The following is a 16,990-nucleotide window of genomic DNA, read 5'->3' as shown; positions in this document are numbered from 1 at the left end:
TACTTTTGTAACCCTTTCCAGCTTCATGCAAGTCAACAATTCTTGATCGTAGGTCTTCTGAGAGCTCTTTTCTGCGAGGCATGGTTCACATCAGACAGTGCTTCTTGAAACCAGTAAACCCATAACAGGTGTGTGTTTTTAACGGGCAGGACAGTTGTCAGCAACACATCCAATATCATCACACTGATTGGAGTCAAGGCTGGCTCCTTCCTGGCTCCAATTAGCTCTTGGAGACATCATTAGGCTAGGGGCTCACATACTTTTTCCTCCCTGCTCTGTGAATGTTTACATGTTATGTTCAATTAAACCATGGCAACATGTAATGTTTGTGTATTATTATTTTCAGCAGACTGTGTTTTTCTATTGTTGTGACTTAGATGACGTTCAGAGCACATTTTATGACCAATTCATGCAAAACTCCACGTTATCCCAAGGGGTTCAAATACTTTTTCTTGCAACTGTACCATTTTTTATTCATTGCTAGAAATATTTCCCATCTTTATTTAGTACAGCTCAGAGTGCTACAGCAGGGATCACCAACCTTGGCAACTTTAAGATCTGTGGACTTCAACTCCTAGAATTTGCTGGCCAGCCACGGGCTGGGGAATTCTGAGAATTGACGTACACAAATCTTACAGTTGCCAAGATTAGAGTTGCCTGCTATATAGAATGTTCCCACCTCCCATTTTCTTCACACAACAGCACTGCAAGGTACTTTGGACTGAGAGAGTGTGATTGATAAGTTCTGTACAAAAGTCAGAAATGAAAAATGGAATATATTGTGTAATTAAAAGTACATTGTGAAAAGATGTATTCTATACAATAGTGCCCTTTCCTGCTTCCTTCAATTTCTCTTCCAACATTAACTATTGCCTAGATATTCATACTTCGCTTTACATTTTTATAATTATTGCTCATATTTTATCTTCCATTCTATAGTAGGACAACATGACTAAAATTTCATTTTAAGACTCCAATACTAATCTCTGTTGCCACAAACAATTCCTAGCAACAGAAGGAAGTATCCATGTCCTGCCTATGACTGAACATTAATTTTATTCCGGCTAGTGAATGTGGATCATTTTCGCTGTCGGATTAATAAACCTCTCTAATTCTTCTCTTCTTCTCCAGTCAGAATCTCAGTATAGCTGAATGCTGGGACCCACTGACATTTTGCTAACAAACAAAAAAAATCCATTCTAAACGTTTTAAAAAACATTTTTACCCACATGTTTATATCTTTGCATAGCATGAGATAAAACAATTAAATAGAGAGCATCAATACATAAACTAATCAGAATATAAAACTTACAACTTCATCTTCAAATCCTCCAGCCAACACAAGGGAGTAAGCGCCATCATTACTACGTCCATGGATTCCACCAACGTGAGGTCTATGAACACCTGCTTCACTCACCTTTAATTAAACAAGTTTAAAATATATTCCTATTTTTAATAGCAGAACATATCAGTGCATCTAACTGAAATACTTTAATCTTGTTTTCCTGAAAAAATGTACTCAAAAGCTATTAAATTGTACTCAAAACACTTTTCAGTTTCAAACATATTTTTAAAAAATTATATTTAAAACCTGAGTCCCTAGAGTAGTAAATTTATTTTTGGCAATTATCCAAGACAAAAGATTTATCTTACAATAAAGATATTAACCCAGGATCACAAAAGGTTCACTTATATTAATCTGCTGATGGGGTCCTCTCAATAATTGAGTATGACAATGGGGGGAAAATCAAAAGTAGCTATAAGTGCAACATAAAAACTAACTGGCCTCAAATATGACATTAAAAAACCCAAGTAATGATTTATATACTCATGCAAATGACACAATAGTGAAACAAAAGAGTGGAAAACAATATATAGAAAATATAGCTACATACCTGCACTCTAAATTTCCATGTTGCTCCAACTGGAACACCAGGTATAGGTCCATAATGATTAGAAGGAACAATAGTGCATTCCTTAGTTCGGCCAACACAGGCCATGCCCTACCAACATCAGGAAAACAAAGCAAGTATAGTAATTGTGAAACTTTATGAAGAAGTACCTGTTTTAGCAATGTTTTAATTCACAGCTTATTGAGATAAGGGTATTCAAAAGCCGCCAGGCTGCTGTTCTAAGAGAATCAATTTAAAAAATGTTCGCAGTTGGCTTTGCTCATTTTTTTGAGAACTACTGTGAATTATATATAAAATCAGCAAACTTCTCTATATTAGCAGCAAATAAAAGAAAGCAGAAAAACTAAAATTGTTTGCCAGAACTGCTGTCATTATTCAGCATGGTCACAAGACTTCATTCCTTATTATCACTGAATGATGGTGTTCCTGGCCCAATTATTATTGATAACCGTGAACTACTATATTTAGATATTTGATAACATACATTTTAATTCAAATTTTCAGAATTCTCCATTCAGAACAGGTAGAACAAAATTTTTAACAGAATAACAGAGTTGGAAGGGACCTTGGAAGTCTTCTAGTCCAACTCCCTGCTCAGGCAGAAAACCCTACGCCATTTTAGACAAATGGCCATCCAGTCCCTTCTTAAAGGCCTCCAGTGTTGAAGCAATCACAACTTCTGGAGGCAAGTTGTTCCACTGATTAATTGTTCTGTCAGGAAATTTCTCTTTAGTTTCTAGATTGCTTCTCTCCTTGATTAGTCTCCATCCATTGCTTTTCTTGTCCTCCCTTCAGGTGCTTTGGAGAATAGCTTGATCCTTCTTCTTTGTGGCAACCCCTGAGATATTGGAACATTGCTATCATGTCACCCCTAATCTTTCTTTTCATTAAACTAGACATACCCAATTCCAGCAACCGTTCTTTATATGTTTTAGCCTCCAGTCCCGATCATCTTTGTTGCTCTTCTCGCACTCTTTCTAGAGTCTCAACATCTTTTTTATATTATGGCGACCAAAGCTGGATACAGTATTCCAAGTGGTCTTAACAGGGCATTATAAAATGGTATTAACACTTCATGTGATCTTGATTCTATCCCTCTGTTAATGCAGCCTAGCACTGTGTGTTGGCTTTTTTGGCAGCTGCAGCACACTGCTGGCTCATATTTAAGTGATTGTGCACTAGGATTCCAAGATCCCTCTCACAGTTACTACTATTGAGCCAGGTACCATCTATACTATACCTGTGCATTTGATTTTTCCTGCCTAAATGTAGAACCTTACTTTTCTCACCATTGAATTTCATTTATTAGATAGCGCCCAATATTCAAGTCTGTCAAGATCCTTCTGTATCTTAAACCTATCTTCTGGAGTGTTGGCTATTCCTGCCAGCTTGTTGTTTTTTGCAAATTTGATGAGTTCCCCATCTACCCCCTCATCCAAATAATTGATGAAGATGAAGAGTACTGGGCCTAAAACAAAGTCTTGGGGTACTCCGCAGCATATTTCTTTCCATGTAGAACCAGTTAACAGTCTGGATTAAATTCCATTATTAATCCTCATCTATGTATATTTTAAAAAACAAACAGGTTCACAGTGATGAAGGGAAATTTTTTAGATGCCATAGTACAAGCTACATAAAATTTCATAGGTTTATTAAATTGCACCCAAAACCTGGCTAGACTCCAGTTAAGACTTTAACTCTAATCTAATCCATCTTCACTATTCTATTTTCAACTAATTGAATATCTGAAACACTCTTTTTCAAGATCATTCCACACACAAAACATTGCAATATTCATGTTTGAGAAATAATCTAAATAATATCATAATAACACACTAAAATAATCAAAACATCTATTTTCAACAGGAACCGTAAAGTGCCATAGTAATCTAAAACAATGCAAAAGATATTGTAAATAATTAATTTGGGGTTCTGTAGCATAATAAAATATAATAAAATAAAATAAATAACAGCCAGCAACCAGATTTTTAAAAATGACTGTAATTACTTTTAAAAACCACTCTAAAATAACAAACTTCATTTGACTTTGCTAGCAAAATGGAAGGAGAAAAAAAAAGCACACTCTAAACAGCATCATTAATTTCAACTCCTAATCATGATTTCAATTCCATACTGTGTTTACTAAAAATCATACTTTAGTATGATGTTTAAACTGAGTAAAAATGCTATGTTTGAGATGTGGAGAGTAACAATTAATAGTGACTTCAGATAATTTGAGTTTTTATTTCTGGGTTTTATTTTATGTGGGAATTACATTTCATACTTGGATTATGAAGTTATGGAGGATATTAGGAAACAATTACTATTTTTTAACCTTTTTTAGATTCTTAAAACTGTCTGAAGTTTATAAGTGAGGAAATAAATAAATGTTTAGAGAGGATACATATATAAGAATATCTAAATGTTATTTACCTTGCCCCAATCTCGCTGGCTGTCAGTGCAGGCAGATGGCATTTTTGCTTTCTTTTTACTTTGTTTCAGCTTTTCCCCAGCTTTTACAACCTCGTTAGAATCATTTTTACAGGAAGGACAGTACCTAAAATATTAATGATTTTAAAATCTATTAAAACTATAAATAAAAATACAATACTAACATATGCATTTTATGCAATATGCATTGAAACACAACTCCTTGTGGGTTTATATTTCATATTTACATTTCTTGCAACTTCTTGTAAACCCCTTTCTTCTTTTAATATTTACTGCATTCATATGTCATTTTTTTGCTCAAGGTGGCTATAATTTTATCACCATAGTGTCTTGTAAGAGAGTTTAGACTTACAAAGTGACTCAAAATCATCCAGCAAACTCCATGACTGACTAAACCTCCAAAGTCTCAGTTCAAGACCTACGCTATGCAGATAATATGGCTTATGATGGCAATTGGGACTGGGATTTCTACTGCTAACTGATGCAGTCATACAGCGTAACCAGATCACTTAATGATGACAATCCCAGCAGTGCCTGTTGCCTTCATTAACCGAACACTATGATTGTTACATGAGCCAACTTCCTGCTGGCCTCCCATAACCAAAGTCAGTGGGGAAGCCAGCGGAAAATTGCAAATGCTAGACTGGCAGCCAGGTAGGTGGCTAATGCTAGGTGGGGAAGGGAGCGCAGGGAAGGATAAAAGAAGGCACGCACTAATGGCTGGCATGAGCACAGAAGAATTAGGGGGAAAGTGCACAGGTGGGGAATACTCACCCTAGTGCAGGGGTAGGCAACCTCGGCTCTTTTATGACTCATGGACTTCAACTCCCACAATTCCTGAGTCAGCATCTGGGAGTTGAAGTCCATGAGTCATAAAAGAGCCGAGGTTGCCTACCCCTGCCTTAGTGACTTGCAACCTTCCCTGACAGCTTCCCTGTTGACTTTCTGGGGCAGCTGCTAGGGTACACGGCAGATGGCAACCATGTGATCGTGGGGGACTGCAAACAGTCATTCATGCAAACTAGTTGCCAAGCACCTAGATTGCAGTCATGTGACCACAAGGGAGCATCTCCTCCAATATATTAGGTGGGGCTGTTCTTCTAATCGTACCATATATTTCTCCCGAAATATTGCATGAGGAGTTTGGCCTTGAAATAAACAGGGCAAGATTAGACATAATTTGCTACTTCTCTCTTAGCTTTAAGTGTGGATTTTACAATAAGGTGTTCTATAAAATGCAAAACTAAACCATGATCCCATATTGTTATCATTACAGTATGTAAGAAACAAAAACAAACATAGACAAATCTGATGTATTATTCCAATGTAGGAGTTATATGAGGGAAGCTATGATCATCACTCTCCCCTGCAGCTGCAGGTTTAGGATAAGCATCTGAATATCATATTTGATAGCAGCTGGCTAAGCGAACAATATAACAATTACACTATCCAAGATAATTAAGCCTTGATTTTGAGCAAGCACTGTTAAATGATAGTTATCTTAATTAGACAGGTTTTATGCTCAACAACTCCTGGATATTTTCTACGATAAGCAGAAGAACAAAATCTTACCATCTCAGCAAATACTTGCAAAATTCATCATTCTACAAAAATTGTATGATATTCCAAATTTAGCTTCTAAAGACTATTTTCTAAAAGACTGCAATTATTTTGAAGTTCGGAATATTTGGAGTGAACTGCAAACAATCTCCTGGTGAACGCTGCTCAACAGCTTCTATTTGGTTACTGTCAGAAGTAGTAGCTAAGTAAATCACAGAGCTAAACGGTATGAACAAACCATCTCTTTCAATTATGAGTACAACAGGGTCAAGCAAAGATTTGAATTTACACATCTACAAATTACAGAAGGAATTGATCTTTCTTTAGAAACTCTCACTGGTAAGAACAGGAGCAATCAACTTACTATACAATAAGCCTATGGTTACTGTACAGTGGCTTTCAATATCTAATATCACATACAAGATGAACTTCAAGGATTTCTAAAGCTAAAAGCCTACAATTTAAAAATGAGGGTTACAATTCTGATTTCATCTGATGTTTAAAGTGTATAGGGGGAAAAATGATTTCCCCCATTCTTTTAGCACTAGAAGGGCATTAGAAATAACAGCTTCTATCAATGAATTTTAATTATATTGGCAATGAAACTGAGTATATTGTCTTTAAAAAAATCACACTTGTATGCTGCCAGACTCCTAATGATTCTGGGTGCCTCACAACTATCAAAACAAGAAAACCTCAATAAAACCAATTAAAAAGAAAAGTGTGTGTGTGTGTGTGTGTTTCTTACCAGTCCTCATCTTCTGGTATTTTGCTTAATGGTGGGTTCAGGCAATATATGTGGTAAGCCATATTACATTCATCACAGAGAAGTTGCATGTGTGCATCCTGTTTTCCCCCACAGAGATAACAAGAACAAAATCGACATTCTTTATCTGGGTCAGCTCTGCAATGTTTACATTCAGGACCACTCTTCCCTGCAAAGAAGAAAAGAAAAAGAGAGAGAGAGAGCAAGGGAAATAAGGTGATTAAAAAGGGACTTGAGCACCAGCTGCACAGAAAATTAATTATATAAACCAACAACTATTGAAATTGTTAATAAGCATTTATGAGTCCAGATTTTTAAAATTTATCTTTTGCTTTTGAAAAAGCAAATGCAATGATCACTAAGATTTTCTATCTTGGCTTCCTGGGGTGACAGCTACCAGGAAAACAAATTTAAATGCAAGCAATTGCAGACTACCAGACAGTCATTCTTTCAAGGTCATGAACTATGAAGTGTTCACTATTTGTTACTGGACAGAATACATTTGCACAGAGAGTTGGATCATACATTTTTGATGTTTTGATGTACCGGAATACAAAGTCAGACAAAATGTTATATTACTAAAAAATGTGTATTGTCTTACTGATTTCCCACAATTCCTGTAGAAAATTTTAAAACTACAGGGACACATGGTCCAATAAATATAGTTGAAACCAAGCAAAACACCCAGGCATCTGCAGAGATGGAAAAATCAATATTGGAAGAATAGGAGAAGCTTGCCTTCCAGTAAGGGACCTTGGTAACCTATGTCACTTGGATCCCCTGTAAACATGACAGAGAAGAGTTAGTTCTTAGACTGTTGCTGGTGTATTAGCTGCTTCTTTAGGTGGCAATTCAGTTCAGCCATCTGGATCCCTTGCATCTGTGGTTTTATATTGGCGAAGGAAGATTATCTTGTTCTTGATTTCAACCAGTATCTGGTCTAAAGAAGAACCAAAAGGCCTCTTTCCTTGAAGTAACTGGAGGCACCAAGATAGAAACCGGGAAACTGTTCTAGTCCTGCTTTAAGCCCGAAAACCACTTAGGACCACTCTCTCTGCTCAGCCTGACTCATTTCACAGGGTTGTTGTTGTGGAAAATAGAAGAGTATTAGGTATTTATTATTATTAGATTTTGATCCCATCTTCATAATTTTTATAAATAACTCGAGGCAACCAACATACCTAATATTCCTTGCTCCCCATTTTCCCCACAACAAGCCTGTGAAGTGGGTTGGGTTGAGAAAGAATGACTGGCCCAAAGTCACCCAGCTGGCTTTTATGCCTAAAGTGACACTAGAAATCAGTCTCCTGTTTACTTGCCTGGTGCCACTAGACCAGGGGTAGGCAACCTTGGCTCTTTTATGACTTGTGGACTTCAACTCCCAGAATTCCTGAGCCAGCCATGCTGGGGAGAAAGGTAGAGGCTGGCTCAGGAATTCTGGGAATTGAAGTCTTCAAGTCATAAAAGAGCCAAGGTTGCCTACCCCTGCACTAGATCAAATGGATCCCTTTGAAGCTGTTGGAATATAGACCTTCGCCAGGAATGTGAAATCACATTGAAAAAAATAGCTGCACTGAGTCCCTGGTAGACAGTTTTTCATCTTCCTAAAATCTCTTTCCTTCCTCACTAACGACCTAGGGAAAAGATGGTTCGTTGAGCAAGTGAAAGAAAGCTGCTTGGGCTGTTGATTATGTCTCCTAGAGCAGGGGTCCCCAACCCCCGATTCGTGGACCGGTACTAGGCTGCAGCATGCCAGCAACCGGTCCGCACAAACAAGCAAAGCCCCATCCATGGGATGCAGGCAGCACACAAACCCACGCACTCTCTGGGTCCGTGGAAAAACTTTTCTCCACTGAACCGGTCCCTGGTGCCCAAAAGGTTGGGGACCTCTGTCCTAGAGAAGTGTCTGCTGTAGAAAGGCTGCCCAAACCCTCTGAGCATTCTTTCAAAATGTCCTCTTCCTCCTATAATATCTTTTCTTTCCTATAAATTCAATCAAGCAGTAATTTACTACAGTAGTCAAGATTGAAGAAAGGCCATAAGATTACTCTCTAGTGCCACCTTGGGTCTGTAGAAGACATTTATTAGCAAAAGAGGTTGGCTGAATAAGCAGAGTTTAAATATATGGCAGTGACAGCATAAACGTGCAAACCTTTGCAGACAATGAATCATTGTCTTCTGATTTTCTCTACAAATATCTTTTCATAAATTACACTGTAATATAAAATTATTTCTAAGAATTGTATATGCATTTGAAAAATATATGAATCAAATATATTTCTTTTAAAAATAGGATGTTTAAAATACTATTCAAAAATGGGAAACCTTTCATAAGCAGACCAAATACTTACTTTTGAACTCTCCATCTGCAAATGTCAATGGATACGCTCCTGGTTTTTCAATCTTGTATATTTCCTCTATAAAACGGAGTTTGCAATCATTTATTACATCTTCTGAGCCTCTGAAAATTAAGGAACAAAATATTCAACTCAATTTCTCTCATTCCAATTTTAATGCTATCCAATGGAACACAATATGAAATTACTGTGCAAGCATACATTATATGCTTGAATAACAGTCACTGACTTAACTAAAAACTAAATAAAAGCATGCTTCAAACTCAATTGTGAAATAGCAATATTATATTAATCCAAAAAATATTCACTAATATTCACAGAAAAGCAAATAATGCATCTATGTGAAGAATCATACTAAAACATTAGCAACCATTTACATATTAACAACTGTATTAAGAAAAAACATTACAAATAATTAATATTATAAACCAGAAAATAAATCAACAATAAAGGCACAACCAACCTAAATTTTATTTCTCTTTTGTCATATATGTTTAATGATCAATATAGAAATAAATATAATCATGCAAAGCATTTTCAGATACCCGTTATAATTTCATATGATACTAATATAAATGAAACCAAGTAAAGGATACTAATATGCTTGAGAGCATATATTTTTAAGGGGCCAAGAATAAAACATATTTAGAAATCAGCGAAAAACAAAGAAAAAAGATTCAGATCTAGCTTTTACCATGAATTGCCACACATTACTTAAACAGATTGCCAGCAATAAAGTTTGCCTAAATTTGAAATACAGGTAATCCCAGAGTTACGAGCGTTCCCTTAGCAAACGTTCGAAGTTACATGATAAGCACCCCCTAGTGCTTATGAGCAAGTCCTGAAATTACGAATGTTGCTGCACCATGGCAGTCGTTCACCCTTATTCCCTCCCTCCCCAGCCCCATCCCAGGTTTCGCTAGGCACTAGGCCTTTAATACTCACCCTGCGAAGATCGAGATTCTTCGCTTTCTTGGCTGTTCCCGGCCTTCAGTGAGTTCGCAGGGAATGGAGGCCTAAAGTAATGCAAGATCAGGCGAGATCTCACTCTACTGATCTCGCATGATCTAATGGTACTTTAGGTCTCTGTCTATGCAACAGAGAATGGAACCAAAGCCGGGGGACACTTCTGTGTGCCTCCAGAGGCTGGATCAGGGCTGCTTTCCCAGGCTGCTACCACCCGGATCTGAGGCTGGGAGAGGTTTTCGCAGCCCTTCAGAGGCCCGATCTGGGAGACACTTCCACGTGCCTCCGGAGGCCCAGTCTGAGCCTCAGAAGCCTTTTCCAGTCCGCTGCCGCCTGGAAACGGGCCTCCAGAGGGCCACGGAACTGTCCCTGGCCTCCGGCGCCCGGATCCAGCCTCCAGAAGTACAAGGAAGCGTCTTCTGGCCTCAGATCTGGGCGGCAGCAGCCTGGAAAAGGCCTCCGGAGCCCAGATCCAGTCTCCAGAAGCACGCAAAAACGTCTCCCAACCTCGGATCTGGGCGGAGCCAGCCTGGAAAAGGCCTCAGATGCCCGAATCAGTCCTCCAGAGGCACGCGGAAGGGTCCCCCAGCCTTAGATCTGAGCGGCAGCAGCCTGGGAAAGGCTTCCAGCACCCAGATCCAGCCTCCAGAAGCACGCGGAAGCCTCCCCCAGCCTCAGATCCAGGTGGCAGCAGCAACCGCGGCAGAGAATAAACGGATCTTTTCAAGGTGAGTCCGGCGCATCAGGAAGGGAGGGGGAAGCATGAGATATCTTAGTGGGTCAGGAAGGCCTTGGGAGCCTGTTCCATCAGTAGGCCCACCATGGCCTTCCCCACCCTGAGATACCTCATGTTCACTTAATGAGCCGTGTGCGTCTTAATGAGCAGGGAGGGATCTCGTTCAAGGTACGAGATTCACTCGAATTTTCGAGTTATGAATTGAATGGGCAGGCTCCATTACATTTGTTACTCGATTACCTGTATACTTCATACTTTCCTTTATGAAATACCTGTATTAGCTTCATCATTTAGGTTTTTTTAAATAATTGAAATAGTAACTGTAAATATTTTTTTTATTTTATTCATTCATTTATTTCATATGGCTATTCACTTGCTAACTGTAACATCAATTAGCTACACTGATCAACTATGTTGGACAAAAATGACTCAAATAAATACATCAGGATTTATAAGATACCTCAAATGTAATTGCTTTTAGATTTTATTCAGTATTACCAAGCATTAGTTTTATGGATACACTTCTAGGAACAAAGGACTGGAGGTGTTTCCATGAAGAAAACTTAAGAAGAACTTTATCTTTTCTAATGTATTCAGAAAGATACTCAGTCTGCTAATGTAAGAGAAAATATTTTTTTAAAAGATTAATTGTGCTGCTTTTCCCTATTAACCATTTTTTTTGCAGATGAGTTCATCATATTTATTATTTTTTCTGATTTTACAGCAGGGCTCTTCTCTTTCAGGATATTGGCAGTCCTCTGCTACCACAATGAAGATCTGTACATTGCCAAAATATTTCATTTCGCAGGATTATGAAAATGTTGAAATAAGCATAATCTGAGGGAAAGAAAACTAATGAGCTGGTAATTTGTTTCAGCTCTCTCAAAGCTTGTTGCAAAGTGGGAAAAATATTTAAGCTGAGGAGAAAGGGGAAGAACACATACATTCACCTCCTTCTCTTGCCTCTTGTCCAAACATAACACTGCTGTGCTAATTCAGCCATTTTTTGCTGTGCTGAGTAATTTCTTTTTTCTCACCAAGTTTAATTCTGAGACCTAAGTCTACTTCGTATTTTGGAACACTGATTAACTATATAAAAAGAGACTGCTTCCTTCTGGAAGGCAAAAATTACCACAGTGAAGTTCTCCATTTGCATACCAAAAAGCAAAAAAGATCTGGCAAATCAGAAGCATAACATGGTTTAAATGATGTTTCTTGCAATGTTCCTGAAACCACAGAATTCACTACAATACTGTCATATTTCTGGTGTATTGATTCTTTTTATAATTTCATGGTATTTCTAAAAACCAAAATCTAAGAATCCTAATTTCTATGTAAGTTAGTACTGAATCAATGTGTCCACGGTGCTACAAAACCAGACCTATCATTATGAAGAAAATAAGGCTGTGATTTATGTTGAGTTATCGAAAGTAATGAACTCAATGGAATTTACTGCTGAGCAGATTTCCATAATTGTTGTTTATGTATTTCAAATAATAGTTGGAAAGAGAACAACATGAGTGAAAGCATGATATAGTAGTTAAAGTGTTGAGCCAGAGGCAGAAAGACCCAGTTTTAGTCCATTGCCAGCCATGGAAGTGCATTGGATGACTTTGGACCAGTCACTCTCTCTTTATCCAACCTACCTCATAAGTTATTGTTCTAGGGGGAAAAATGGGAGAATAAAGCACCATGTATGCTGTCTTGAGTATTGAATCCCAAAATGAAAGAAGGGATATAAATCTAATATTAGAAAGACAGAGCAGCATCGTTTTATTTACTGAAAGGTTTTATTTACTGAAATGATGTAAAAACTGTAGATAGACTGTAGTATTAATCAATAAAATCTTACCCCAGCATAATTTTGGCATAAGCCTCTTTGTTAGTCCTTGAAATTTCTCTCAAAGAGGTAATTTCTGCATCAAACCAGAATCCTCTTTCTTCTGGACTTTCTACGTTGTAATTAACCATCACTTTATCACCCACATGTAATTCATTCCATTTCAAAATAGTTCTTGCTCGAGGCCGCAGATTACGGACATTCATTTCCACAATGCCACTTTCTGGGTATCTTGAAGAAAGAATAAAAACAAAAGTTGCAATAACCTCAATATCATAATGCAAATGTTTAAACATCTATATAATACAACCGTGTTAACACCCTTAAAAATCAAGTCCATAATGTATGGGAACCTGCTTTTGAAACGGCAGAATTTTACTGTCCACGTGAGAAGTGCTCCCCAAAGACCATTATTGCACATGAAGGATTGTGAAGATGCTTAAAGAATCTCTCAGTGGTGGTTTTATATTTAAAGATTATGAGGCATACTGATAGGACTGAACTGGCTTTTAACTATAACAAAGAAAACAAATATTACTGGGACATCACTATAACTCATTTCTAGAGAAATGCTTTTATTTTCTCAATGTGACTATAAAGAAGTGAGCATAAATTTGAATAATTACATAGAAGAACAGTAGGCTCACTCCAGTTCTAAAAATGTATTTGTAAGTAAGCCCTAGTAATTTCAGTAAAACCTAAGATTTAGAATTTCAGTGTCATTTCAGTTTCCACAAATAAAGATTAAAAAAGATCTCAAGAGGCAACTAAGGTTGCAATTAATGTTTCAACAATAGTCTAGGCCAATATTGAGAGACTTTAGATCAAAGTTCTTACATGAAAAAACAATTACAGGTTTCAAGCTTTAAATACATACCTATATCACATCATTAATAGTTATCAAAATGATTACAGCTTTGGGAGACTGCTGTTCTAAGAAATAGAAAGCCAAAGATCATTTGGCTGCCTGAATCTAGTTGTACAACTGCTTTTAAGAATCGACTGAATATATTTTTGAAAATCTATCTCTGTATCAATAAAACAAACAAGATCTATGTATATAGGAAGGGAGCAACTGCTTCCCCACATTCTATGTTGCAGATTAACACTTATGATTATGTCACATAATCACATCCATCTCTGGTTATATCAGTTAACAAAAAAGGCTTTTATAAAAAGATAAAATACATCATCACTGGAATTAAGTATCTAACCATTGAAATTTCCTAGAATTCTACTTCAGCAAACAACTTTTACAATGATGCATTTATATAAAACAAATATGGTAATCTTTTAGTCCATTAACCACTGTATTCTCTACCATCCATCCATTCACTCATTGTCTCTACTCAAGATCGTCATTCCTATAGTACATATTTAGAAGGAGCTACTTTCATACCAACAGCGTGAAAAAACCAGGAAACTGCTCATGGAAGAAAAAACTCTTTCCTTGCAAAAAGGACAGTTCCAATTCTTTTCTCTACTTTATAATAAAGAAACTTGATTTCTCATCTTTTCCATTTGTATTAAACAGAAACTCAGGAAAGTTAACACAGCAGAATGGAATGTGATTATGCTTCCAGGAAAACAGATCCCGTGTCCCACAATCAAAGTAGCCCTTGGATGTAAAAACCATACAAACTGTAACTCATACACTATTTTAAAGCAATTCACCAAAAGGCAGAAACTAATCTAAATTCCACACTTCTGCATGCCAAGCAGCCATTTAAAAAGTGCACAATGGGGGTAAAAATCCAAATATAGTAGGCACAGCTCATACTAATGACTTTGAAATCTTATGATACCAAGTAATTTTTAATCTAGGACGTGAAAGATGAAAATGTGAAATCTAATGAAAATTATTCAGATGAGTTATATACTTTCTCAAATGCCTTGGGACAGTGTACACATAGAATAATAAACAAAATATATTTACCATAAAATATAACAGTAATGCAAAAATTTCAAGCTATCTATCACATTGGACAGGAACTCTAATCCTCATGTCTGGGGGGAGGGGAGAGGAGAAGCTAGTTCTTTAGAAAAGATAGGCTGAGTTTGGATACCCAAATCTCAGGGTAATGTTATTCCATAGGACATAATGACAGAATGGCATTTTTAAGAGATGAAGACATGCCAACTCTGTTGGAGCTTGTCATCAAATGGGCAGAATTGCAAATAATTCAGCCTTCTGCCATGAGGGGTTTTAATGCTAAATAACCACCACTCTGAATTCCACCCAGAAGCCACTAGCAACCAATGTAGCTTACAAAGTAGAGATGCCTACTGAAGTACACTCATAACTACTCATGCAGCTACATTCTGGATCAGCTGCAGCTCCCAATTAGTCTTCAAGATCAGCTTTGGAGTGCATGTTGCAATAATCCAAATAAGAGGTGACTAATGCATGAATTATACTGAGTAGGGCCTCTCAATCCAGGAAAGGGCACAAACAATGCACAAAATAAAATGTGTAGAGGACAGAATGAAAGGCCTTGAAGGAGAGGGAAAGCTGTTCCCAAGGCAATGGTCACAAAAAAGGGGGTTGAGTCTGGAACATGAATATAGCATAACATGAATAAATGTTTCCAACAAGCTCTAGTTCAGAGGTCCCCAACCTTTTGGGCACCAGGGACCGGTGCGATGGAGAAAGGTTTTTCCACTGACCAGAGGGGGTGTGGTTTTGAATACTGCCTGCATCCCGAGGATGGAGCTTTGCTTGTTTGTGCGGCCCACTTTTGGTGGCATGCTGCAGACCAGTGCTGGTCCATGGACCGGGGGTTGGGGACCCCTGTTCTAGTTCACCCAAAAATATAGGAAGGGTGAAGCCAGCACATTCAGACTTTAAAGATTCTGTTGCTATAGTTTTACAATAAAAACACTAATGACCTACATGGCAGTAGTTTGATCTACCTTGAAAAGCTGACAGAATGGTACAAAAGTCAGTCAAGTCATGGCTACCACCTGCTCTTCGAGCAAGAGTGTAGGACTGTACAAGCCCATTCAGAAAATCTTCACTTCCAGGAAGTTTCAATATCTAGAACCAGGTCTTACTAGGTTGAACATACATATATTTCTGTCCATCTATGGCCCCACAGCCTCCAATTACTGACTGAGAACCTTAATGGCATCACTTGGCAGCAACAGGTTGAGGTGTATAATTGGATATCATCAGCATACTGCTCAATTTAATTCCATGTCAATCGATGACCCAGTGCATTTCTACTGATGTTATCATCATCATCACCTTCATCATTCTAGCCATTGTCTATCCACTGCAGCATGTAAGCCTCTTCTGCATATTTCCAACCAATATGATCTTTTTTCTTTTGGGCCCACAATACTTGCGGATGCCATAGGAGTGGAGAAAGAAGTACTGAGGTACCTCACAAATCAAGAGTTCGATCTCTCCCTATCTTCAACACTAACTGGAACTAATTTTGGAAGAAGAACCACCACAAAACCATATCTTCGCTTCCATCCCCCTGAGCTGGTCCAAAAGGATACCATGACTGGTGATATTGAAGACACTGAGCAATCAAAGACAACAGGATGGATGCACTATTCTCATTCTAGTCCTACCAGGGATCATCCAGAAGTACAATCAATGCCATCTGATACTTTATCCAAGTCTATAGGATTCAATCTCCTATAGCTGGAGACTGAAAAGTCTCCAGATTATCTGCTTCCAGATTATCTACTGACAGACCATTTTCTCAATAATCTTGCTCCAAAAGGGAAGGTTAAAGATAAACCAGAGATTATCCAACACTATTAAATCTAGAGATGATTTGCTGAAGAAGGGGCAGATCACTAATTCCTTAAGAAAAGTTTAAACTGCCTCTTTACTCAAGGATGAATTCCCCACCACGATCATTAGATCCAATCATAGATCACCACCTAGGAGGCCTTGATCAGCCAAGACAGTGGTTAAACTCTAAGCTTCAAGAACCATGTCCACTTCTTTAGGACCAATGGACTCCAATAACCACATAAGACTGAGCCGCAGTCGACTTACAGGACTTGCACAGCTGCAGTCCAACTCAAAATAAAGTGAGAACCCAAAGTGATTTTATCTAATAGATTTCTTGAAAAATCTTCACAGCAGCTGTTCAGGAGATCTTTTGACCCATCCTCCCAAGGAGATAATGGGTTACCTTAAACAGGGCTGCAAAACATCAAACAGGAGATGCAGTAAGAGTGAGAAAGCAGCTGTTTGCCATTCTAATCAACCCACATGAATATTCTTACTGATGTTTGGTTAGACTAGTTCATTACCCTACTCCAGCAGTGCATTGGGTGTCTCTTTTGTCATTTCATTTTTTGGAGTTCCTCTAAAATCAGGGGACCCTTTGTGATCCATGTATATAGAGAAATCATGCAGGTACAATATAATCCAAA

General features: G+C 37.8%; 1 protein-coding gene across 1 annotated transcript in view; it reads right to left on the bottom strand.

Moving 5' to 3' along the window:
• The window catches only part of UHRF2 (ubiquitin like with PHD and ring finger domains 2), a 56,585-nt gene that overhangs the window by 14,246 nt on the left and 25,349 nt on the right, over positions 1-16,990 (bottom strand). The window contains exons 4-9 of the mRNA XM_015828491.1: positions 12,602-12,820; positions 9,042-9,151; positions 6,673-6,859; positions 4,347-4,470; positions 1,896-2,003; positions 1,313-1,417 (exon numbers count right to left, since the gene is read on the bottom strand). Of these exons, the coding sequence (XP_015683977.1) occupies positions 1,313-1,417; positions 1,896-2,003; positions 4,347-4,470; positions 6,673-6,859; positions 9,042-9,151; positions 12,602-12,820 (853 nt within the window). The remainder of the gene's footprint in view (positions 1-1,312; positions 1,418-1,895; positions 2,004-4,346; positions 4,471-6,672; positions 6,860-9,041; positions 9,152-12,601; positions 12,821-16,990) is intronic.

Source organism: Protobothrops mucrosquamatus, unplaced genomic scaffold, assembly GCF_001527695.2.
Source record: "Protobothrops mucrosquamatus isolate PMUCROS unplaced genomic scaffold, P.Mucros_1.0 scaffold_225, whole genome shotgun sequence".
NCBI lineage: Eukaryota > Metazoa > Chordata > Lepidosauria > Squamata > Viperidae > Protobothrops > Protobothrops mucrosquamatus.
This window is presented reverse-complemented; position numbering and strand designations above follow the sequence as displayed.